The sequence below is a fragment of the Choloepus didactylus genome, chromosome 4 (assembly GCF_015220235.1).
Source record: "Choloepus didactylus isolate mChoDid1 chromosome 4, mChoDid1.pri, whole genome shotgun sequence".
NCBI classification, from domain to species: domain Eukaryota; kingdom Metazoa; phylum Chordata; class Mammalia; order Pilosa; family Megalonychidae; genus Choloepus; species Choloepus didactylus.
The window spans coordinates 31,934,018-31,961,248 of NC_051310.1; the positions used below are offsets into that span (position 1 = coordinate 31,934,018).

Genomic DNA, 27,231 nt, shown 5'->3' on the forward strand with positions numbered 1-27,231 from the left:
AGGAGCTTGGGTTCTGGAGTCAGCCCTGGGTGGTGCTCCTGGTTCTGCCTCATACGCCCTGGGTGACCTCAGGCAAGTGACTTGGCCTCTGTGGCCTTGGTTTGCTCCTCTGAAAAATGGGAATAATACAAATACCTCCTCTCACAGGGCTGCTGCGAATCAGGGTGTTCCCTGTGCTCCTGTTTGACTTGCAACTCCCAGTACCTGCATCTGGGCCTGAAGGCTTTTTCTGTCTTCACAACCGCAGAAGTTAATACTCCCAGGAGCAGCCCTCAGTTGAGGAGGAGGACATGGGGGAATTGGTGTATAATACCCTAACTTCCCCTTGGCCCTCAGATGGGAATATTCTAAGGCTAGTTGTTTCACACCATTTCCCAGGGTTTGCCCACAGGATTAAGTTTGTTCGCCCACTGCGGTAGCTGGCTTAATAGACGAGATTCACTGTTGCCTTCCCTTCCCTGAACCACGTACCTACTTCCTTACCGACAGTGCCTGAACTTGCCCAAACTCACTTTCACCTGAATCCTTGTCGCAGGCTCTGCTTCTGGAAGGGCCCAAACTGAGACAATCACCTATCACATGGCAAGTATACAGCCAATGTTCAAGACTGGGCAGGACCTGGGATGATGCCTTCAAATCATCCCTTCTACTCCAGGGCATCACCAGTAAAGGGCAGTCCTCTGGCTTGCCAGGACACGGGGAGAAGGTGTAGGAAACTACTGCAGTCACATCCACCCGGCCTGCACCACAACCCCAGCCCCAATCTTGAGCAGCCTGCAAGAGAAGACCCAGTCCCCTTCTACCTAAGCAGGGGAAGGAAGACCATGAGTTCTGGTCAAGGAGAAGACACAGACTCTGGAGGATTCTCTGGCAGCCCCAGAAGGTGAAGGGCCAGCTGGGAGGGCAGCCCCAACAAGCACAGTGTCCATGGCTTTCCTCTCCTGACTCACTGCCCAGCCTGGGACACTCGTGCACAGAGCTCCAGGAGGTCAGCAAGAGGGAGAAAAACTGGCCCTGGCCCAGCTTTAAAAAGGCTCCGTAAAGGAGAGTTCACCTTTGCTGGATGTGGATGATGAAAAGATTCTCCTTGCAGGGCTCCTGCCTTGGGACCCCTCCATCCATCCTACTCCACCTAAAATGTCTCTTTTTACCAGTCACAGGGTCTTGTACATAGACAGACAGACTGACAGACAGACAGACACACACACACACACACACACACACACACACACGCATGCATAATATTAGCTGATTTGACTTGACTTCTAGGATGTGGGGCGTGTGGTGACTGCCTTGAGCCTGCCCTATCAAGGCCTGGTGCCCATGGCCCACTGCAATGCTCTCCAGAAACCAGCCTGTCCTCAGGACCAGTGACCACACAGTGAGAAGAGCGGGAGCTTAGGCATCAGATGGGCCTGAGTTCAAATCCTGGTTCTGCCTCTTACTAGCTTTCTGATTGTGGCATGTTATTTAACCTCTCAAGGCCTCTGCTTCCTCTTATGGAATAGTAAAACCTATCAACTTTGAGAATTAGTGTAAGGATTAGACACAGTATCTGTAAAACATCAAGCCAATGAGTACTACACAGCAGATACCAAATAAACAGAAATGTCGGTATCATTATCCTTTGAAATGAGTGCCTAAGGTTTTGCCTGCCCTACCTGCCTTTATGCCTTTTCTGGCTGTGCATCTTTCCACCCCATCCCAACTCCAACCTGAGGGTTTCAATGACAGTGGTGACATCTTCTTCCAGACTCCACCTCCCTGCCACAGTGATTGGTCTAGGATAAACCTCTGACTCAAGCCAGGCCACTCACAGGTTTTCACACCCCCACTCTGGCCATAGTGATTGGTTTAAGAAGGGACATCTGACCTAAGCTAAGCCAATCAGAGTCCTGATCTGGAATTTTATACAATGGAACTGAGGAGGTGGAGAGCAGTATTTTCTAGGAGGGCAGCTGGGAAGAGGTAAGGCTGAGAGCTGCCAGGAGCCACATGTCCAGGTCATGGAGAGACCCGACTGTGAATGAAACTAACCTGCAAAGAGAAGCTGAAAGGAAAGAGAGGAAGATCCTAGCAGATACCCCAGAGGCCCAACTCTACCTCAACCCTTCCAAAAATGTGATTACGTAAGACAATGCATTTGCCTTTTTGCCTCAGCTCACTCAATTTGATGTTCCATTTCTTGTAATCACAAAAGGCCTAATGCACCCATCCAATGGCAGTTCCCTGGCTGCTCTGCTTTGCTGGGAACTGTGCAAGCTGCGTTCAGCACTTGCCACCAGGTCTCCCCCCATGTACACTGCCTGACCCCACATACCCTTACCCCTCCCCTCCTGAAATCTTACTCATCCCTCAAAGGGTCAGCTCAAGGGCCACCTCCTCCAAGAAGCCTCATCTGAACTTTCTCTGAACTTTTAATCCATCAGCCCCATAGCAGAATGCTTAATTGTCCTCTTCTTGTTCCCTTTGTGTGTTGTTCTACCTGGCTTTGGGAGGGAGGGACGAGGGCTTTGACATTTGCTATATCTCCCATAGCATTGGCACAGAGCTAAGAACTTTTCAGTTACTCTACAAATTCGTCTTTTCTGTGTGAGCAAACCAGCAAGTAGTGGGTACCAACCTGTGAATGGGACCACCATGAGCTGAGGCCCTTTATCTTCCAGAAATGTGCACGGAACAGCCCAGACACACCAGCCAATCAGAGAGCTTGGACACCACCCTGCCCACTGGCCCCCAGAGAGGGGGAAGTGCCCTGAGCAGGGTCTCTTCTCTGAAGGTGAATCGGTGAGATCATTGGTATAATCATCCCAAACCACTGCTACTTTGGGAGGTTGGTGGAAGGGTATAAAGAAAACCCTAGAATACTATCACCTGGAGGGATGAAATTATGAACATATGAGTTCCTCAAAGTCCATAGGAAACCACAAGGTCCCACGAAGGGTGACTGCTGCTTGAGGCTGTCTGGGTGTCTTTGAGAGCAAGTCCAGCCTCATTCCTGAGTGCAGCCCTCTCCTCCTGGGCACTAAGTGTCCAACCCTGAACAGAACAGTCCAGGAGGAAGGGCACTGGGTCAGCAGTCAGAAGACCTGGGTGCCAGTCCGGCTTCTACCACCAATGCTGCACCACTCTGGGCAAGTTACTTTCCCTATCTGAGCCTCAGTTTCCTCTCCTGTGAAATGAAGGGGTTGGTCTAGATGATTTCTAAACCCTCACAACCCATGAGTTATTGACTCTCCTGGATAACTTGCCATAAAACAATGAAAAGTGAACAAGAAAAGCCAGGCACCAGGTGATGTGCTGGACATCAGGAGAAGGTTCTAGTCCTTCTGTCTCATTCCATCTTCACAGCACCTCCATGCATGGTAACCATGGATAACATTTACTAAGGATTTACCAGGTGCCGCACTGTACTTTACATGGATCATATTTTACAATCTTCGCCACAGTCATATTGATGTGAAGGTTCTACTGTTTTACAGATGAGGAAGCCAAGACTCAGAAAGAGCATATAACTCACCCAAGGAGGTGCTGCTCAAATGTGGTGCCATTTGGGATTTGAGCAAGGCTCTCTGAATCCAAAGCCTATTTTATTAGCCTATATGGCAGGCTGCCTTGGAAAAACTAGAAGCCAGACCTTGCACCTCGCCCTTAGCCCATAATTCAGATAGCACCAGGCATCCCCTCACTCAGCCGCCCCACAGGCTCCCACAGGACTGCCCCAGGGAACAACAGAGCCAAGAACAGGGGCAGACTCTACTGCCCTGAGGACGCCGGGACCCACAATGACCTTGGGGCCTCAGCTGCCCTGGCCTGGGTCAGATGGAGGGTCTCAGCTCATGTCACAGCCAGTATTGAGCAGGGCACTGAGGGAAGCCCAGGGTGAGTGACATCTGCAATCACGAGAACAGAAGCTGAACACTGAGGTGAGCAGCCAGCTAGGCTGCAGCAACAGGAGACCCAGGGGTCGAAACCAAGGGCTCTGGGTTCACAACAGGGAGCCACTTCAACCTGGCTGGGGAGGTCAGGGAAGCTTTTAGGAAGACAATGCATTCAAAGCAGCTCTGCAATTCAATTCAACATTAATAACAACTACTATGTGCAAAGCTCATGCCACACCCATGGCGGGGGGGGGGGGGGGGGGGGGGGGGGGGGGGATTCAAGATGAACAACAACCAGGAGGGGAAGCAACCAACCATTAAGCAATTAATAACTGCATTGGAGCTCTAATAAGCGACAGGAAATATCCTGGGGAAATACAAAAAGGGTCCATTAATCCTAACTAGGGTAGGTGAGGAGATCAAGGAAGAAAATTTCAACAGAAACCGTACACTCAGTTTCTTATCGTAAAATAAGGTTAATAATAGTATCTACCTATAGGGATTTAATGATAATTGTGAGTTGATCCATTAGAACCTTTAAAACAGCATCTGAATTAAAGCATTCAAAGTATACACATGTTTGTGTTTATATGATGTTGTCATTGTTAGACCTGTAGCATAAAGGGTGAGAAAGTCCAATGAGTAAAAAGGGGGAAACGAGAGAGCAGCATGGACCCGGGACAAATGCAGGATTGTTCCGGAAGTGGAGTAGAGCCCCTGTGCAGCCAGGGCAGAAGCTGTATGAAGAGAGGAGAAGGTGTGAGGCTGGAAAGAAAGCAGAAAGAAGCACCTTAGGAGCTTGCTACGGGTCTTTATTCCACAGGCAGGGAAGAAACGTTGCCCAAGCTGTGTCCAATTCATCCAGAAGCTATGGAACTATCAGCCTGACGGTGCTCAAGACACTGGAGGCTGGGAGCCCCACAGGGAGGAGGTCAGGAGAAGGGCGCAGAGCCTGTCCCGGGGCAGTGGGCAGGGACGGAGGCCGGGCAGGTGGGGTGGCAGCCGTCAGCACGGCGGGGAGTCAGGGAGAAGAGTGGGTGCCGCTGCAGCCTCGTCGCCCCATGACTAATTGGAAGCCATCCGTCCTGGCTGACGTTAATGCTTCCCGCCATCCATCTCCCACTCGTTAAATTATCATTTTATGGCCAAAACCTCTCTTATAATTGATAAAAATCTCCTTTTGATGTTCAGCATTATTGGGAGGGAAAACATTTTTATTCTTCATTATGTTTTCAATATAAATGGATTTTTTATTAAGAGCTGCTGGGAAGGCAGGATGAGGCAGCAACAGTAGGTGGAAATCTCTCTCTCTGGCCTTCCATTCCTCCCCGCACACAGCTTCACGGCCACTGATGCTTCTGTTCCATTCCCAGAACACTTACTCAGCAGCCTTCTCGAGGAACCATATTGGTAGACAAAGAAACTAGACCCCAGAACAACGAACAGTTTGTGCTTGGGACCAGGGGGCAGGGACCCCAGGGGCAGACACAGTACCTGGCCCAGACGTGCTCAATAAATGTCTGTGAGTAAACAAACATTGGGGGCTGACAGTTTGATGTGCTGAGCCCTCTATCACAGGACTTGCCCTTCTGGAGCTCGTGACCACAAAGCAGAGGCTAGGCCTGCTTATAACTGTGTGTAAGAGTCTCCCACTGAGTGCCTCTTTGTTGCTCAGATGTGGCCCTCTCTCTCTCTAGCTAAGCCAACTCGGCAGGTGAACTCACTGCCCTCCCCCTGATGTGCAACCTGACTCCCAGGGGTGTAAATCTCCCTGGCAACACGGGCTATGACTCCCAGGAGTGAATCTGGACCCGATACCGTGGGATGGAGAACATCTTGACCACAAGGGGGATGTGAAATGAAATGAACTAACGTTTCAGTGGCTAAGAGACTCCAAATGGAGTTGAGAGGTCACTCTGGTGGGCACTCTTACGCACTATATAGATATCCCTTTTTAGGTTTTAATCTATTGGAGCAGCTAGTAGTAAATACCTGAAACTATCAAACTGAAACCCAGTAGCCTTGACTCTTGAAGACAATTGTATAATAATGTAACTTACACGGGGTAACAATGTGAAAAGCCTTGTGGATCACACTCCCTTTATCTAGTGTATGGATGGATGAGTAGAAAAACGGGGACAAAAAACTAAAAGAAAATTAGGGCAGGGGAATCGATTTGGGTGTTCATTTTTTACTCTTTTTTTTTTTAATTCTTATTTTCACCTTTTCTGGTACAAGGAAAATGTTCAAAAAACAAATCGGGGTGATGAATGAACAACTATATGATGGTAATGTAAATGATTGTACACTTTGGATGATTGTATGGTATGTGAATATATCTCAGTAAAATTGAATAAAAAAGTAAAAAAAAAAAAAAAGTCTGTGAGTAAATAAAAGGACTAGGAGAAGGTGAAGGCAGCGTGGAGGAAGAGAGTATATGGCACCTGTCACCAGGGGTGGGGAAGTTCTGCCAGCCATGGGTCAAGCCCTCGGGGTAGGAGGAGTGTGTTAGTCCCTGCATACGCCCTCATCCCAGCTCCACCAGGACACTGGAAGGGAAGCTGACACATGAGGAGGGCTGGGGTTAGGGCCTGAATACTGCACAGCTGCCATCTCTGTGGCTCCTCCTTGGACCCCCTTCCCCAGCCACAGAGTCAGCCCTGGGGACCAAGAGCACTAGAGTCAGGGTCCCCAGCCCAGAGGAGATGCTGCTGAAAGGTCTGGGGAAACTGCTGCCAACAATGACCTGCTGAGCTGCCAGCAGCCCCCCAAGGTGGGGGATAGTGCTCCAGACACCCAGGGGACTAGCTTCCAAGGCAGCCCGAGGGAGCTTTCTAAGAGTGGGTGGGAAGGGGCTGGGATGCTGGGTATGATCAGAGAAGAGAAGAACAAAGTTTCTTGTAGCAAAATAGGGTATGGGACAGAGAACTGTACCGGAAATCAGAAAACCTGGCTAAAGACCCAACTCTGCCATTTACAAGTCACTCTGAACCTCAGTTCCTCATATGTATAAATCATCCAGCACAACACAGAAGCAAGAGCTAACATTTAGCATCTAGCCATGATCTAATGCTCCACATTCGTCACCTCATTTAATCCTCACAGTCAGCCTCACCCCTGTGGCCAGTGCCGTGACTTAACACAATTCACAGATGAGGAAACTGAAGGACAGAAAGAATAAGTAACATAGTCAAAGCCACACAGTTAACAAACCAACAGGCAGCTTGGCTCCTTACCACCATGAAGGCTCAAAATCAAGTTCAAGTGTCATGTGAGTGCAAGGCTGAGGGTGCAAATGTGCAGGCTGAGCCCCAAGAAATGCCGGGCCAAGGGGCAAGTGTGGCATGAAATCCAGCCTAGCAGAGCTGCAGCAGCTTGGAAGAAAGGGTGCTTTTCTGAATATGGGCTGCCTGGAAGGGATGCCTTTTCCTACTTCTCACAAAGCTCTCTGTGCATGAGCAGAGGTCCTATGTGCAGACATGCAGAAGTGCCTACCTTTCACTGCCCATGCCCATCACCCCCTCGCCCCAGCACCGAGGCCTCTGCTCCCTCTCTGGGGCTCTCTCCACCTGCTGCTCCTCACCTGGCCAGGCGCCCTCCCCCCTCACCTCCCTCCCCTTCCACCTGCGCTCCTGCTGGCCCTCCTGCCTAGGGTGCCTTCTCTTTGCCTCCCTCACCAAACTTGATAAATGGTTGATGTTCTTGGAGAAGAGCTTCTTTCTCTCTTCTCTGAACTTGTGTTTAAACCTTGAGTGAAACAAGATTTTAAAAAGTCACCTCATGAAAAATACGGTGGGATGGGGGAGGGGTGATTTGAGTGTTCTTTTTTATTTTTATTTTTTATTCTTGTTCTGATTCTTTCTGGTGTAGGGAGAATGTTCGGGAATGGGTTGGGGTGATGAATGCACAGCTATATGATGGTACTGTGAACAGCTGATTGTACACCATGGATGATTGTGTGGTATGTGACTATATCTCAATAAAACTGAATTTAAAAAAAAAAAAGTCACTTCCTCCTGCCCCCATGGTTTCATACAAAACCACTGGGTGTGCATTCTGCCACCTGACGCACAACAGCACCCGCAAACTCTCCTCTAAACATCTCCTCCAAACTCTCCTAGATATTTGGATCGGACGGTCTATCAAGCACTATAACATACAGCTCTTTTTTCTGGGTACTAGGGGAAGCTGTAAAACAAGATTGAGTCTAAATCTCCACCCCCATGGGAGCTCAGGGGGTAAAAGACTGATGAAAACATGCTTAAGAGGACACAAGTCAGACCTGTCTACCCCAAACCCCAGGGGCAAGTGCTACCCCTAGCAAAGGTATTTCTGTGCTGGACTCCAGCAGCTAACCTCAATGCCTTCAGTGCTTGCATAGAATTTCAGAGCTGGAAAGAGGCTTATCTGATACAACTATATTCCAGAATGACAAAGAAAAACAGATCATTTCTTGCAATATATTGGGGGAGGAGGGGTAGGGGTGTGTGTGTGTGTGTGTGTGTGTGTGTGTGTGTGTGTGTCCATAACCAAAGATAACCATAGCCAGTGCAGTTGACAATTCTATCAATCAACTCTTAAGTCCAACTGTAACTCCTTTCCCTAAGCTTTGTACCCACCCCCAACCTTCCCACCCACACCTTTTCCCATTTATAAAAGATGACCTAAGAAAGTCAGGTGAAGTTCCTTCACCCTCACCGCCCCGCCCCCGTACCTCAGTCTTTTCATGCATCCTTTCCTTGCTCAGACCTCAGAAGAGATTCTTTTTAAATGCTCTCTCGTCTTGTTGCTCACCTTTCTGTCCCCTTCTCCCTTTCAGAGACCACCTCTGGAACCAGCATCAACTCCCACCACCTTCACATCCGCCCCACTTGCTCCTGGGCCCCTGCAACTCAACCATTCAACCAGATGTGTCTGCTGAGCCCCTACCAGGTGCCAGGCACCAAGCTGGGCTCTGCTTTGGGGTATGGACTCCACTGCTCCCCTTCACCGATTCTTTCCCAGGTCACACAGGATCCAGGGCAGAGAACTGAAAAGGACAATCAAGGCCCTCTGTGATAAAGCCACGGCTCCAACTTTGTAGCCCCAGTTCTATTATTCGCTGACCTGAACACCACATTTTAGTCAACAAGACTAGTCACTGTCCACCTTCCATGCTTCATGCTTGCCTATCCCTGCACCTTAGCTTAGCCCATCCCCATCCATCAGAAATCCCCTCCTCAACCTCCAGCTCCTCCAATCCCACCATCTTTGAGGGCCTAGGTCAGATGCCACCTTTATCAGGAAGCCTCTGTCCACCCAAATGTAACCTCCCTCTCCTGCAAACTCCTTGGGCACTTTACACGGCCAGGTATTAGAGCAATGAGTATACCTCTCTTATGGCTCCAGACAGGGGCTGGAATGAGGTCCTTAGCCATCCTTGGTTTTACCCAGTGTCCAACTCAGTGCCATTTTCACTAAATACAAACTGCTTGAACAAGCAAGAGCAAGAATGAATGGAAGAATGAAGGAAAAGGTGCTGAACCACAAGATCACGGATGGTCAGAGACCGGAGGGACCCTCAGAAGACTCCTAACCCCTATGAGGAAGGTGTAAGCTTGGGACTGGTGGTCCACGTGAAGAAATGGGCCAGGTCCTCCAGGATGCAGCCAAAAGCTCACGGGTGCCAAGGTGGTCGACAGCCTTGTATCTGCCTGTACTTGCACCATTCGGTGTGTAGAGACCTCAACCCAGGCTCCTTCCATAGCATGGACCATGCCCAGGAGTAGAAAGAAGCCCTGCCTCATCCAGCTGGCCAGGGCTCCTCTGCAGGGATAGGCCAGGGCTTCAGCACCCCTCCCTGACTCTCAAGCTCAGGCACCATCTGCTGGCCAAAGTCAGCACTGCACCTGAGCCCACAGCCCCAAGGGCAGCCTGGGGACCCAGGCTGAGACCCTCCCCAACCCACTCCAGACACAGGTCACTCTGGGGGCAGTGGAATCACCCCCACCTCCTGGAGTCTACTTCCCATAACCTACACCTTAAGACTTAAGAGAAAGGGGAAAAGTAAGCTTCTGTCTAGTAATACTGCCTGAGAAACTCCCAACACACAGAAACACACATACACACACATACACACACTAAAGGCTGCTTTCCAGAAGGACTTCTGCCAAACAGAAGCTCTGTTATATAGGGGACAAAGCACTGACCTGGATCAGATCTGGGGTCTCATCCTGTCACTGCCCCTCCCTTAGCTGTGTGAGCCCCCAGCACACTCCCTTCTCAAAGAGAGTGTCTGCCCTCACCTGCCCTCACCCCCACCTCGATGCCACACAGGGTGCTGTCCCTGGAGTTGGTTTGATCCAGAACCAAATGTAAATCATGGAGTCCAGAAGTGTTGCAACCTCCATCCCAGCTCCCTCCCCATGCGGGAGACACCTCTCAGGGCCAGTCTCATGTGCCCAGGACAGGGACTGGTCTGAGAACATTAGTGACCCTCCAAGGCCTCTGCTGATGGGTAGGATCCCCAATAGGCACAGAGAGAATCACCCAGCTCAGGCTGGAACGTGCCAACCTTGCACTCCCATCTAACCACCTCTCCCCTCTCTTCAGTCTAAAGTTTAGATGCAATCACCCAAGGACTAGGACCTAGAAAGAAGGTGGTGGCAGAGGGGAGACTCAGCATCTTTTAACCACACTCCTGAAACCAGGGACAAAGCAGACCTATCCAGGGAAGCTCCCAGGGCTGGGGCAGAGCCCAGGATGAGTGGGCCCCACTCAAAACCTGTTCCCGGGGTGAGAGTGCTCCCCTCCCTGAGAAGTGTCACGGGAGGGGCTGAAGGAGGAGGGAAGTGCAAAGTGAGTGACTTCCCTCCACCCTCATGCCCCCACACTCACCTACCCTGCTTCCCACACAGCCCCTTTCCCCTCCCTCCACCCACAGGCTGAAAAAGTGTGTCACTGGGAACAAATGGCATCTTCCCAGGAGGGAGGAGGAAGGAAGGGGGGAGGAAGACTTTGGTTGTGTGCCTGTGGGGGCCGGGGTAAGAAACCAGAGGTTTCTGAGCTTCCCAGCTGTGAGGGACGCCCCCTCAGAACTGTGACCATGACACTGGCCTCCCTTTCTCAGAGAGCTCGAGATACTCAGGGACAGGAGCCACTCAGCCACACTCAGGACCACGTGACCACACGGGCCTGGAGAAAAGGCCCTGGAGATGCAGGTGACTGTCGTCCAACCCTGAGAGTCCTGGGTCCTCAGCCAGCCAGTGGCCCACCCTGACTGCTGGCTGTGGAACTTCCCATCTGCCTCCAGCCTGGTTGGATGGGAACCAGCCCACTCTCGCCCCCACGCCACCACCTTCCACATCTCTCCACAGACAAGTCGGCCTCCAGGGGTTAATCTCCCGCTGCCTCCCCCCTCACATCCACCCCCATGGAGCTGCCACATGCCAGCAGTGATGCACTTCACGCTGTTATTACAGTGATTTATTTAGTTTTAATTTGGGGGTGAATCTTGTGCAGTTGGAAGCAGGAGGCCAACAGTCTTGGTAAGAGGCAAAGCCAGGTGCTAGCCAACTCCATCCCGTCTGCCCGGGGCCCTCCATCCTAACCTGCTCCTCCTGGCTTGCAGCCTCTCCCTGACTCCCACCCTAAATCAGGTATACCCTTGGCGCAATTGCTCCCCATTTGGAGAAAATGTTCCTTAGTGGCGCTGGAGTCCACAGAGGTTTCTATGCTCCCCTCCTGTGTCATCTGGGCCTGCAAGAGATTCAGCTAATGAGGCCCCCTCCCCCAGGTCAGTGGAGGAGACATGAGGGATCTGAAGTTGTGCATCTGGCACCAGTTCTACATCAAGGGACTGATAGCCAGGACCAGCTCCATGTGTATCGGTAAAAACGGAACAACTGGTCTTCATCAAACTTCCCCCCACACTCTCAGCCCTGCTCTGAGCAGCCTAAATAAGCCGTCACTCATTCCTTCGTTGGTTCATTAAGCATACACTGGGCACCTACTAAAGGCCAGGCACTGTTGTAGGCACTGTGGATTCGGGGATAAAAGAATTGTCATGGTGTCCATCCTCCAAGAGGTGACGACCCACAGCAGAACCACTGACAGACAACTAACCACGCCACAAGTTGCACAAGTAGATGGAGTAAAGCTCCATAGACCCCAAAGGAGGGATAAGCTTGTTCTAGGGAGGGTCACAGAAGACTTCACAGAGGAGATGGGATTTGGCCAGGACACCCAGCACCTAGCATGGTGCCTTGATAGATGGATAGACAGATGGACAAATGGCCTTGAAAAGCAAGGAATCGCTTGACAGGTAGAGCATGGAGTAAAGACCTTCCAGGCAGATGGTAGACCATGGGCACCGTGGGCATAAGCATGGAAGGCTGAGGGTACACTAAGAGTCTGAGACAAGTAGTGCAGTGTGGCCAGGGCACAGGGAAACAACAACAGTAACAGTAGCTAGTATTTGTTGAGCATTTGGTCCAGGTCAGGCCCTGCACCAAGCACTGTGCATTCGTTATTTCTTCTAATCCCCACAACAACCCTAGGAGGTAGATTCTATGTTTAATCCCCATTTTACAGTTATGAAAAGCAAGGTGCCCAGAGGATAAATAATTTGTGCAAGGTCACGTAGTCTGGAAGGGCAGAGAGGAATTCAAGCCCGCATCATCCGGCTCCAGAACCAAACCCTAGCCACAATGCCCCTCTGCCCCACCAAGTCAAATTCATGAAACTCACGGGCAGCCTGACACCAGATCGAGATGGACCTGGAAAGTCCTGCTAAGGATTTTATTCTAAGAGCGACTGGGAGTCATTAAAGGTTGTGAACTAATCTCAGGTAAGGATCACAAAGGCTTGACTTTATGATTATTTTGCTTGAGAAATTCAGGAAGGCCCATTCTCTCTCTAAGAGTAGAAGTTCAAATACAGTGATAGGTAAAGGGGAGAGGAAGTTTTTTTTATTAGGGATCTCTGAGCTACCTTCAAAACATACCACAAACTTTGTAAGGCTGGGCCTGACCTGCAAACGCAGGCTCAAATTCCTCTCCAACCCCAGAAGCATGGGTGCCAGAACAGGGAGCAAGGGTCTGTGCCACGGTGCCCAGTTTTGGGTGCCACGCTTCCTGCTAGTCACTGGCACACATGCATGAGTCCAAAGGAGAGTTACCAGGACCAGGGCTGGTAGAACAGAGGGGCCCTCAGCCCCTCTCTGCATGCAGCTCCAGGGGGAAGAATGAGGATCAGAAAAATTAGGATTGAGGAGGCAGGTTAAACCATATGAGGAAACACTTGCTTACAATTAAGAGATGAGAGACAGAACAAGCTACTCTGGGCAGCAGGTGAGAGAGTAAGCTGGAGGTAATCAAGCAGAGGCTGGACGACTTTGCCTACCAACACATTCCAAAAAACACAATTCATTATATGATTTGGACAGTTTATCAGTGGCATCATAGAGTGGTGCCCGGTAATCACTTACTGCAAGTGCCCTGGAATGGTTTACCCTACCACCCTAAGCCTCCATTCCTCATCTGCAAAATGGGGTTAACAGCAGTACCCACCACATACGCTTGCCGTGACGATTCAAGGAGATAGCACATGGAACATAACACAGTTGTCCAACATGAAGTAAAACCTCAGCAACTGCAAGCTATTAGATTGAACCATATGAATCATATTAGGTTGCAGGTCAAAAAGAGTTTAATATCAAAAATTTTATATGGTCCAACTTATATTTTTACTGAAGGCCACTGAGGCTCCACCTAACCTCTTTGATTTCAGCATTAAAGTTGCTGTGGTGTTCAGCTCAGCACCAATGGTGGAGCCCCAGTGCCCTGCAGCCGGGCAGCAGGAAGTCTGCCAGGGCCTTTCCAGAAGGAGACTGCCCGGGGACCCATCCCTCTCGGCAGAGGCAGGTACCTCCTTGCCCAGGTCCTCGCGGATGACCTGGCGGATCTCTTGCATGCTGCTCTGTGGGGCCTGGCTGTGGAGCACCTTCAGTGTGCTGGTGTACTCCTGTGGCAGCAGGTAGTCCAGGGCCCCCAGGTGCTGTCCCACCTTGATGAAGGTGCCGCGGTTGGCACAGCAGAGCTCACAGAGACGCCCGGCAGAGCGGAGGTGCACCTGTGGGAGACAAGGGGCCAGGGAGGAGTGAGTGCAGGCTCTGCTCTGGACAGTCTCCCCTTCCTGTCCCCTCTGCTCTAAAACCCTTATTAACTTGCCAATGTTCAGGGCAGGCGCACGCATGCACATACACACACACACACACACACACACACACACACACACATTCACCCCCTCACTCAGTGTCCTCCTTCAGTCTCCGGTTACCCAGAGCAACCAAGTCCAAGCTCATACGGACGCTGGCTTCTCGGAAGGCCCCCTGCTTCCGATCACCTCCTCTCCATCAAAACTTACCTGGTCTGGGTCCCACTTTCTCAAGGCTTTTAACCAGGTCTAATCCACTAAATGATTCACTAAGGGTACACTGAACTAATGTGTTTGCCACCCACCCCTCAGACATAAGATAAACTTTCTTTGTTGGAAGCTCTATTATTTATAAAACACAGTCACATACATTATTTTATTTAATCCTCACAGCATCCTGGGGGGCAGCGATTGGTATCTTTAAAGATGAAAACTCAGCTGCTGTGCTTAAAAAGAAATAGCTAATAAATGTCAAAGGAAGGTCTAGAAAACACTCCAAATTCAGGGCTCTTTTAACCCTAGCATAGCTAACTCTAACAGGGGTCTCCTATGAACCAAGGGAATTGCTTTACTGGGGTGGGGGGGGAGCTGGAGGGAATCTGACATATAGGGTGGGCAGCTGGGAGGCTGCCCAGGACAGAGCAGCCTTAGCATACACCTGATGTCCACCTGTCCTTCCAGAGTTGAGAGGCTGTTCCCATCAGCACCAAGCTGTGCATCCCCACTTATCATCCCCACCTGAGAGAGGGTCATCAAACTCAGGTCCTGCCTTCCAGGAGCTACAGCCCATGAGGCAGGCCGAAGCAATAGCAAATGCAGGAGAAAAGGGAACCCACTGCCCCTGGGGCCCTCGAACCCCTTTCTACCATCCAAGGCAACAAGGAGAGATTGGACTTCTGTGATGGCCCTATACTGAGCCATGAAGGATGCTGACATAATTAGGCACATCTTTGGGGGGGGGGGCAATAAAACCATGTGAAGAGTTAAATAACCGCACCAAAGATGGAAGAAATGTTCAACAATTCTATATAATTAGTTGCCAAGTGAACCAAATGGCTGCAATTAAAGGAAAGACTTGTAGAACGGGGAGTGTGACAGCCACGAACTTACGGCCTCTCGGCTCCAAGCCCATCATTCTTTGCACTGCTTTGTAACATGGAGTTACTTCTCCTTTGTCAAATGGCTGGAAGATTAGGCTTGTCAATAGGGGGGCCTGGGGTCCCCCGCAAGGCTACAACAGGAGGAAGGGGTTTCCCTCACTGCTTCCAGTGAGCTGTTTTCAGCACAACGGCCCATGGATGAGCCTGCAAGAGGTTTGATAGGGCCCATTTCAATGGCCCTCACAGACCACCACTTCCTGGTGGGCCCCTCTTATAGACCATTTCTGGCCCACACCTTCTGGCGAGTTTTGTGACCACCCAGCAGGCTGCTCCTACAGATTAGCTCTGGCCCACATCTGTCAGCGAGTTTCTTTGCAACTGAAGGACTCTCCTGACAGAACAGCACAGCCAGCAGCCTCCAGTAAGTTTCTCCAGCGCCCGACTGGCCACTCCTACCTAAACTCCAGGGCTGACCCACATCCTCCCACAAACCTCTCTGCCCCCTGGCAGGCTGCTCCTATGGACCAGGTTGCTGGGCCACTCTGGCAGCTGCACCGTCCTGGGGCAGGTCTGAATCTCAGCCTTGCAGGTGGGGACGGGGCCCTCTGCGGAGCTCTTGGTTCCTTCCTTGTTCATTCTCCTTCAGCCCTAGAAGTAGTAGCTGCTTTATACATTTGCTACTTCTGTACCCTTAGAATCTTCTTTTGTCTTCTGTTAGCAGATAACCACCTTTTACCAATTAATAATTCTTTACATTAAATATTCCCTGTTCAAATGCTCAGAGCTAGCCTCTGAGGTTGAAATTGAATGGATTAAGACTAAAAAACAGGGCATTTTGGATCAAGAGAACACAAGCAAAGGTGGGTGTGTGTGGGTGTGTGGGTGTGTGTTCCTGAGATGTGCAGGCACTGAGGAAGATACTAATTCCCTAGCCAACCCTGCTCTACCGTTTTCTGTGGATTGCATTCACTCTGCACTTGACTCTGTCCCTGGCAACCCTCAGAAAGCGTCAGCCTCACCCTGCCAGGCCCTTCCACCAGGGAGCAGAGCCGGGTGCTGCACCCCCCAGGTGTAACCTGACCCAGCCCCAGGGAGGGTGTCTCTTAGCACCAAGTGATGGCCACTTCAGGAGACACTGGGCAATGCAGGGAGCCCTCTCTGGTTACACAAGCCCAGGTAGGATGGTCTACACCCAACTCACCAGTTACTTGGCACATCAGAGACTGTGTGTGTCCCCTGTATGCTCTACATACCTCAGGGCAAGCCGTGTATGGACCATAAATGTAGATTGATGACAACTATCGGTCGTACACTCACAAAACTATCATCCATGAAACTGAGTCAGCATCTACTGCAAATGGCACCCACATTTCAACTAAAGAAGCCCCAAAGTCACCTTCAACCAGCTTTTAAATAAACTCACACACATGCACACACCCACACTCACATACTCACATGGAGATGAGGACATTACCACTCACCAAAAAAAATTAAGATGTTCTTTTAAGGCCAAAAGACACCAATTATGACTAATAGAGCAGACACTGCTCTCCAGGGTCCCTTTCCAGCTCCAGCTCCTACAGCTACACTGTCCTTTGGGATCGTTCAGGTTTTTAGGAAACTACTGACAGTGCAAACTCCTTCTCTCCACATTCGTCTACTTAATTTTGCAGCATAAGGAGCTAAGCCTGCTGGCATCCAGAAGTATATACAGGAATCTCAGGAGTCTCTCCTACCCAGCATCCTTTCCTCAGCCATGAGAGTATGCTCTCAATAAGAGAGTCAAGCTTCCGGAATCATCTGATCTCTACGTTCCCTTCAACCTAATCCTTTATACCACAAATATCTTTCAACACCTACACAGGCATAAGCATCATGAGGGACATGCAATAAGTAACACATAGTCCCAGACCTCTAACAGCACTGTCCGACAGAACTTTCTGCTATGATGGAAGTGTTCTGTATCTGCACTGACCAATATGGTAGCCACTAGTGACATGTGGCTATTGAGCCCTTTAAATATGACTCGTGTGAGACAGGAATTGGATTTTTTATTTTACTTAATTTTAAATCTCTTAAATTTAAATCACCACACATGGCTAGTGGCTACCATATTGGACACTGCAGGCTTATAAATTAGTAACAACTATAATAATAATCATTATTTAGTGCCATGTTCTAAGTACTATTCCTGACCTACTGTAAACACTCAAATACACATGATGGTGGTTATGGTTTATTGTTTTGCAAATCTGCCAAATATCCTGTAAAATAGATGTCCTCTGTGTTTTTAAAGACAAAGAAGCTATCTCAGAGAAGTTCAGTGACATTCCCAAGGTCCCACAACTAGTAAATGGTGAAATCTTGGTGTGTTCAAACTTTGGTCTGTCAGATACAGCCCTGGACTCTATACCCAAGGGCCCAGAGCAAACATTGGTTTGAAACTCTCTATGTACCAGGCATTGTGGGCAATGCAAGGAAATACAGCCACGGTCCTCATATGCAAGGAGCTTAGACTAAGAGGTGGACAAACACCCGTGCCAGTTTGAATGTACTATGTCCCCCAAAACGCCATTATCTTTAAAGCAATCTTGTGGGGGCAGGCTTATTAGTATGGATTAAGTTGAAATCTATTGGTTCAGTGTTTCCATGGAGATGTGACTCAGTCAACTGTGGGTGAGATCTTTCCTTGGATTATTTCTATGGAGGTATTGCCCCACCCATTCAGGTGGGTCTTTATTGGATCACTGGAGTACTTTAAAAAGAGCCACACAGGCCCAGATGCAGAGAAGCTATGAAAGATATTTTGGAGAGCAATTGAGAGTGACATTTTGGAGAGAAGCTGCAGCTGAGAAACACATTTTGAAGATGGCCATTGGAAGCTGTTCTAGTTTGCTAATGCCACTGGAATACAAAACACCAGAGATGGATTGGCTTTTATAAAAGGGGGTTTATTTGGTTACACAGTTATAGTCTTAAGGCCATAAAGTGTCCAGTGTAACACATCAGCAATCGGGTACCTTCACTGGAGGATGGCCAATGGTGTCCAGAAAACCTCTGTTAATTGGGAAGGCACGTGGCTAGCGTCTGCTCCAAAGTTCTGGTTTCAAAATGGCTTTCTCCCAGGACGTTCCTCTCTAGGCTGCAGTTCCTCAAAAATGTCACTCTTAGTTGCACTTGGGGTATTTGTCCTCTCTCAGCTTCTCCAGAGCAAGAGTCTGCTTTCAACGGCCGTCTTCAAAGTGTCTCTCATCTGCAGCTCCTGTGCTTTCTTCAAAGTGTCTGTCTTGGCTGTAGCTCCTCTTCTAAACATCACTCACAGCTGCACTAAGTTCCCTCTGCCCATCAGCTCATTTATATGGCACCACTGATCAAGACACACCCTGAATGGGTGGGGCCACACCCCCATGGAAATATCTCATCAGAGTTATCATCCACAGCTGGGTGGGGTGCATTCCAAAGAAACACTCAAAGAATGACAATCTAATCAACACTGACAACGTCTGCCCACACAAGATTTCATCAAAGATAATGGCGTTTGGGGGACACAACATATTCAAACTGTTACAGAAGCTGACACTGACATTTTGGAGAAAGCCATTTTGAAACCAGAGCAGATGCCAGCCATGTGCCTTCCCAGCCAACAGAGATTTTCCAGATGCCAATGGCCATCCTTCATTGAAGGTATCTGATTGTTGATGCCTTATCTTGAACACTTTATGGCCTTCAGACTGTAACTGTGTAACCAAATAAACTCCCTTTATAAAAGCCAATCCATTTCTGGTATTTTGCATAACAGCAGCATTAGCAAACTGGAACAACATCCATAAACTATCATTACCAATATCAGGCAGAAAGGGGAGGGGCCCTATCACTCTGAAATGTGGTATGTGCTGCAAAGGACACCAAGCTGGGCATCTGCGGGTTGGGGGGGCATGGAAGTTGAATCAAATGTACATGGTTTAAGAGACCAATGAAAGCTGTATTCGCTCTTGAATAAAACAAGAAGGGCTTGTATTAGCTCTTTATGATGCCAGGTAATGGTTAGTAGCATAGGTTTTGGAATCAGAAGACCTAGGTTCAAATCCTGCTTTGCTACTTACTGGTCATATAATGTTGGGCAAGTTAACGAACTTTAAAACCTCAGTTTCCTCAACAGTAAAAGAAGGATAATAATTATGCCTGTCATTGTGAAGATTAAATAAAGCAATATTTGAAAAAGATCCTAGGACAGGACCCAGCATATAGTAAGTGCTCAATAAATGGAGTGACAGGAATGGGGGGTTGTACACAATCTTCCCAGAAAAACGACAATTAAAAAAAATCCAGGCCCAATCATTCCCTATACTTTGTCTTGTCCAAAACAAGTCTGTACCACAATCTAATCAATAGAAACAATAGCTAATTTTATGCTCTCTTATATAAATTGCAAAGCAATTGCACATAAGAAATGCAAATGGAGGAACTTCCAGGGAAGACGGTAAGTAGTGAGCCCAGGACTCAATCCTCCTCCGAAACAGCTAATGGACAAGCAAGAACTGTCTGAAATGACTGTTCTGGGTCTCCGGAGGCCAGGGGAGCATGTACAGCATCCAGGGAACAGCATGAGGAAGAGGCTGAGAAACTGGTAAAGAACTGAGAGTAGCTTGCTCTGCAGCAGCTGCCGGCACCCATCCCACACTCTAAAAGCAGATGGGGTCTGGTCCCTGGCTGACTGCTGTGGATGAAGAGGGATATGGAAGCCCTCCTCCCAAAAACGAGGTGGAGTGGGGGGGACCAGCTGAGCAGTGATCATTGCTTTTGATCGATGAATTTGGAGCTCTAGATCCCAGCTCAAAGCTGCTATTTCAGACTGCCCCACCAGCGACCATTGTTTTAACCCAGTCCCTGACGGGCTGAGGCGGTGTAAGTTTATAGACACAGTACTTCCTTGGGGCTGCAAGGAAGAGTTTGCTGAAGAGCGCCATCTGGTGGGCAGGCCGGGAAAATGCAGCTTAGGGGAGTCATCAAAAAGGTTTCTCACATCTTTCCTGACCCGCTCCCCAGGGATCTTTGGAGCTGGTTTGAGCCCCTTTTTTAGGTGCCTAGCCCTGTTTTGGCTGGAAAATACTAACTTTGGAAAGTCTTCTCCAGGGTGACCCTCCTCACAGAATTTGCCCTCCAGGCAAAAGCACCTAGAGGCAATGAAAGGAATGTAAAAAAACAATAGAAGCAAAAGAAGAACAAACCGAACAGATCAAGATTCCTGGAGAAGGAAGAGAGGAAAGGAAGCTTTCTCCTGGGGAGAAACAACTGCACAAATAGTGTAACCTTAAAAATTGTACTGCAAGTCCAGGGCAAGAATTAGATAAAGACGACTTGGGAAAATCTGATCATTTAAACACAATTAATTCTAAAGGTCTCGAATAAGTTGACCCAAGTGTCAAAGAAGAGCCTCAACACAAAACCAGTCAATAATAAAACCCAGACCTACAGTCGACTGATCTTTGATAAGGCCCCCAAACCCACTGAACTGGGACATAACAGTCTCTTCAACAAACGGGGCTGGGAGAACTGGATATCCATATACAAAAGAACGAAAGAGGACCCCTATCTCACACCCTATACAAAAATTAACTCAAAATGGATTAAAGACCTCAATGTAAGAGATAGTACCATAAAACTCCTAGAAGATAACATAGGGAAACATCTTCAAGATCTTGTATGAGGAGGTAACTTCTTAGACCCTACATCCAAAGCAAAAGCAACAAAAGAAAAAAATAGATAAATGGGAACTCCTCAGACTTAAAAGCTTCTGTACCTCAAAGGAATTTGTCAAAAAGGTGAAGAGGCAGCCAACTCAATGGGAAAAAATATTTGGAAGCCATCTATCTGACAAAAGACTGATATCTTACATATATAAAGAAATCCTACAATTCAAAAACAATAGTACAATCAGCCCAATTATAAAATGGGCAAAAGATATGAAAAAACATTTTTCTGAAGATGAAATACAAATGGCCAAAAAACACATGAAAAAATGTTCATCTTCACTAGCTATTAGGGAGATGCAAATTAAGACTACAATGAGATTTAATCTCACACCAATTAGATTGGCTGCCATTAAGCAACCAGGAAACTACACATGCTGGAGAGGATGTGGAGAAATTGGAACTCTTATTCATTGCTGGTTGGACTGTATAATAGTACAGCCACTCTGGAGGACAGTCTGGCAGTTCCTTAGAAAACTAGATATCAAGTTACCCTTCAATCCAGTAATTTCACTTCTTGGTATATACCCAGAAGATCTGAAAGTAGTGACACAAACAGATATTTGCACACCAATGTTCATAGCATCATTATTCACAGTTGCCAAGAAATCAAAAGAATCCAAATGTCCTTCAACAGATGAGTGGACAAACAAAATGTGGTATATACACACGATGGAATACTATGCAGCAGTAAGAAGGAACAAGGTTGTGAAACATATGACAACATGGATGACCCTGAAGACAGAATGCTGAGTGAAATAAGCCAGACACTAATGTGAACTCTGTGAAAAATGTAAAATAAATGTTTCATATTGCAGAATGTAGGGGACCTAGAGATAGACAGAAACGAGTGAAGGGGAAACAATAATCTAATAAGCACAGATATTCAGGGTACTCTAAATGTTATGGGAATGCTCAGGAATGATTAGGGTCTGTAAATTTTCTTGGGTATGGCAGGAATATGTTGGAAGTAATGCAGTTATTTTAGGTTATTTGTTTTTCTTATTCCTTTGTTTTGTTATGGCTTGTTAATTTTCTTGGGGTATGGTAGGGACATGTTGGAAGCAATGCAGTTATTTTAGGTTACTTGTTTTTCTTATTTCTTTGTTTTAATTTTTTTAATTTTTTGATAAATAAAGTAAAAATAATAATAATAATAACAAAACCATAGGAAACAGAGAGAAACTGAACTTGAGAGTAAACTCATCAAGATAGTAAGATGCTCAGGTAGCAAAAAAAATTACAAGCCATACTAAGAAACAGGAAGATATGCCCCAAAGAACAAATTAAAACTTCGAAGGACAAACAGAATTTGAAACAACTAATCAATGATGTTCAAACAAATCTCCTAAATCAATTCAAGGAGATGAAGGAAAATATGGCTAAAGAAATAAAAGATATTAAGAAGATCATGTGTGAGCATAAAGAAGAATTTGAAAGCATAAAAAGAAACATAACAAAAATTATGGGAATTAAAAACACCATAGAAGAGATTAAAAATACACTAGATGTATACAGCAGCAGATTTGAAAAGGCCACAGAAAGAATCAGCAAACTGGAAGACAAGACAATTGAACTCTTAAAGACGAAATTAAAAAGAGAGAAAAGAATAGAAAAAAAAAACTTGAGCAGGGTCTCAGGGATTTGAATGACACCATGAAGCATATAAACATATGTGTCATGGGTCTCCCGGAAGGAGAAGAGAAAGGAAGAGGGGCAGAAAGAATATTTTAGGAAATAATGGCTGAAAATTCCCCAACTCTTATGAAAGACATAAATGTACATGTCCAAGAAGCACAATGTACTCCAAACACAATAATTCCTAATAAACCTACTCCAAGACATACTAATCAGAATGTCAAATGTCAAAGATAAAGAGAAACTCCTGAAAGCAGCAAGAGAAAAGTGATTTGTCACATACAAGGGAACTGCAACAAGACTAAGTACTGATTTTTCATCAGAAACCACGGAGGAAAGAAGGCATGGTATGATATACTTAAGGTACTGAAAGAGAAAAACTGCCAACCAAGAACTTTTATCTGGCAAAACTGTCCCCCCAAAATGAAGGAGAGCATAAAAGATTCACAGATAAACAGAAACTGAGAGAGTTCATCAACAAGAGACCTGCCTTACAAGAAATATTTATGAATCTGACCAGGGTGCCCCAAAATACATGAGGCAAACACTGGCAAAACTAAAGGGAGTAACAGGCATCTCTAAAATAATAGATGGAGACTTTAATACACAAGTCTTATCAATGGATACAACATCTAAACAGAGGATCAATAAAGAAACAGAAAACTTGAATAATATGATAAATGAACTAGACTAGACAGACATATACAAAACACTGCACCCCAAAACAGCAGGATATACATTCTTCTCAAGCGCTCACAGACCATGCTGGTGATGTTATCTGACTCTTTTATTGTACTTTAGTTTAATTCTACCTTTCCTTCTGTTGCTTTTTAGCTGTGATTTTTCTTTCTTTTTCTTTTTATTTTGTCTCTCTACCTTCTTTGACTCTTCCTCCTTCTTTGTGGAAGAAATGGAGATGCCCTTATATAGATAGTGGTGACGGTGGTGAATGCATAAATACGTGATTACACAGGGAACCACTGATTGTTTACTTAGGATAGAACATATGGTGTGTGAACAAAATCATCTTTAAAAAAATGGGATGATGAAGAAACTTTGAGGGCACTATATTGAGTGAAATAAGTCAGACACAAAAAGACAAATATTGTATGGTCTCACTGATATGAACTAATTATAATATGTAAACTCATAGACATGAGATATAAGTTACCAGGATATAGAACGAGGTTAAAGAATGGGGAGCAGCTGCTTATTAAGAGCAGAATGTTTAACTAGGTTGAACTTAAGTGTTTGGAAATGGACAGAGGTGACAGTAACACATTTTTGTGAGAATGACTAACAGTGCTGAATGGTGTGTGAATGTGGTGGAAAGGGGAAGCTTAGAGTCATGTATGTCACCAGAAGGAAAGTTGGAGGTTAAAATATGGGAACATATAAAACAGTGAATTTTGTGGTGGACAATGTCCATGATTAACTGTACAAAAATTAGAAATCTCTTCATGAACTAGAACAAATGTATGACACTATAACTAGAAGTTAATAATAGAGGGGTATATAGGGAAAAAAATATACCTATTACAAACTATGTACTATGGTTAGTATTTTAACTTTCTTTCATCAACAGTAACAAATGTACTGTACTAATACTATGAGTCAATATTGCAGGGGGTTGGTTAGGGTATGGGAGGATTTCAGTTTTGTTTCTTTTCTGGAGTAATGAAAATGTTCTAAAAATTGAAAAAAAAATAATTGTGGTGATGGATGCACAGGTGTATGATGGTTCCATGGGCAACTGATTATGCACTTTGGATGAGTGTATGTTATGTGAACAATCTCAATAAAATTGAATTTAAAAAAAAAAGTATGGAATGCAGCAAAGGAAGTGCTGAGAGGGAAATTTACAGTTCTAAATGCCTACATTAAAAAATGAAGAAAGACCTAAGATCAAAGACCTAACTGCAAACCCAGAGGAACTAGACAAAGAACAGCAAACTAATGCCAAACAAGCAGAAGAAAAGAAATAACAATGATTAAGCAGAAATAAATGAAATCAAGAAAAAAGCAACAGAGAGAATTAACAAAACCAAAAGTTGGTTTGTTAAAAAAATCAATAAAATCAACAACTACTTAGGTAGACTGACAAAGAAAAAAAGAGAGAAGGTGCAAATAAATAAAATCAGAAATGAAAGGGTGGATGTTACTACTGACCCCACAGAAATAAAAAGGATAATAAGAGGATACTGTGCATGACTGTAGGCAACAAATCAGACAACTTAGATGAAATGGGAAAATCCTAGAAACACACAAACAACCTACACTGACCCTAGAAGAAATAGAAGACCTCAAAAGACCAATTACAAGTAAGAAGTTGAATCATTCATCAAAAACCACCCAACAAAGAAAAGCCCAACAAAGAAAAGCCCAGCATAGATGGCTTCACAGGGGAATGCATTCCAAGAAGAATTAATACCAATCCCACTCAAATGCTTCCAAAACACTAAAGAGGATCCGAAAGTGTAATATAATAAAATAAACTTTTTAAAAGACAAATTAAAAAAAAAAAAAAAAATGAAGAGGAGTGTTCAGGTTTGCTAACACTGCCATTATGCAAAATACCAGAAATGAACTGGTCTTTATAAAGGGGATTTATTAAGTTAAAAATTTACAGTCCTAAGGCATCAACAAGAAGATACCTTCACTGAAGAATGGTTGGTGGTGTCCGGAATACCAATGTCAGCTGGGAAGGCATGTGGCTGGCATCTGCTGGTCCCAGGTTGTGTTTCAAAATGGCTTTCTCCAAAATGTTTCTGGGCTCCTTTCTCTCAGCTCTTAAGCATCCTTGCTTCTTTCTCCCAGGACATTTCTCTCTAAGTATCTGATGGGCCTCTCTTTGCTTCTCTGGGGCAAACTCTGGGCTTCATCTCTTAGTTTAGCATCTCCAAACATCCTTCTGTCCATATCTCCAAGCATCTCTAAATGTCAGCAAGTGTCTGGGTCTGTGTCAGCTCTTAGCTTCTCTCTTAAATACTCCAGTGAACTAATCAAGACCCACCCGGAATGGGCAGGGTCCACACCTCCATGGAAATAATTCAATCAGAGTTGTCACCCACAGTTGGGTGAGTCACATCTCCATGGAAGCACTCAATCAAAAGGTTCCACCCTAAGATTGGGTTAAAAGATCATGGTTCTTCTGGGGTCCATAACAGTTTCAAGCCAACACAAGGAAGGAAACTATCTAACTCATTCCATGAGACCAACATCACCCTAATACCAAAGCTAGATAAAGATACTACAAAAGAAAACTACAGACCAATCTCTCTACTGGATACAGATGCAAAAATCCTCAAAAAAATACTTGCAAATCGAATCCTACAGCACATTAAAAGAATTATACACCATGATCGAGTGGGTTTTATTCCAAGTATGCAAGGATGGTTCAACACAAGAAAACCAGTTAATGTTATACACCACATTAACAAATCAAAGGGAATAAACCACATGATCATCTCTATTGACACAGAGAAGGTATTTGACAAAATCCAGAATCCTTTCTTGGTAAAAACACTTCAAAATATAGGAGAAGGAAACTTCCTCAACATGTTACAAACCCACAGCTAACATCATACTCAATGGTGAAAGACTGAAAACTTGCCCTCTAAGATCTGGAACAAGACAAGGATGCCCACTGTTGTCACTATTATTCAACATTGTGCTAGAAGTTCTACCTAGAGAAGTTAGGCAAGAAAAAGAAACGAAAGACATTGAACTTGGAAAGGAAGAAACAAATTTTCACTATTTACAGATGACATGATTCTATATTTAGAAAGTCCCCAAAAATCAACAACAAAAGCTACTTTACTAGAGCTAATAAATGAATTCAGCAAAGTGGCAGAATACAACATCAACACTAAAAATCAGTAGTGATTTATACACAAGTAATGAGCAAACTGAGGAGGAAATCAAGAAAAAAAATCCATTTACAATAGCAACTAAAAGAATTAAATATCCAGGAATAAATTTAACCAAGGATGTGAAGGACCTGTATACAAAAAACTGCAAAGCATTGCTAAAAGAAATGACAGATCTTAAGGACTCACACTTCCTGACTTTAAAGCATATTACAAAGCTACAGTGGTCAAAACAGCATGGTTCTGGCATAAAGATAGATATACTGATCTATGGAATTAAATTGAGAGTTCAAAAATAGACCTTCACATATATGGCCAGTTGATCTTTGACAAGTGTGCCAAGTCCACTCAACTGGGACAGAACAGTCTCTTCAACAAACTGTGCTGGAAGAATTGAATATCCATATCCAAAAGAATTAAAGAAGACCTCTATTTCATACCACATACAAAAATTAACTCAAAATGGATCAAAGACCTAAATATAAGAACCAGGATCATAAAACTCCTAGAAGAAAATGTGGGAAGCATCTTCAAGATCTTGTGGTACGCAATGGTTTTCTCAGACTACACCCAAAGCACAAGCAATGAAAGAAAAAATTGATAAATGGGACCTCCACAAAATTAAATATTTTGTGTTTCAAAGGATTTTGTCAAAAAGGTAAAAAGCAACCTACTAAATGTGACAAAATATTTAGAAAGCACATAACCAATATGGGTTTAATATCCAGAATATATAAAGAAATCCAACAACTCAACAATAAAGACAGACAACCCAATTAAAAAGTTGGCAAAAGACTTG

At 45.8% G+C, this 27,231-nt stretch overlaps 1 protein-coding gene across 5 annotated transcripts in view; it reads right to left on the reverse strand.

Annotated features, from left to right (window-relative positions):
- The window catches only part of ADCK1 (aarF domain containing kinase 1), a 126,844-nt gene that overhangs the window by 60,967 nt on the left and 38,646 nt on the right, over window positions 1–27,231 (reverse strand). For all 5 annotated transcript variants that reach the window (XM_037832178.1, XM_037832176.1, XM_037832179.1 and 2 more), the window contains exon 4: window positions 13,788–13,991. In XM_037832178.1, coding sequence (XP_037688106.1) covers window positions 13,788–13,991 — 204 coding nt within the window. The remainder of the gene's footprint in view (window positions 1–13,787; window positions 13,992–27,231) is intronic.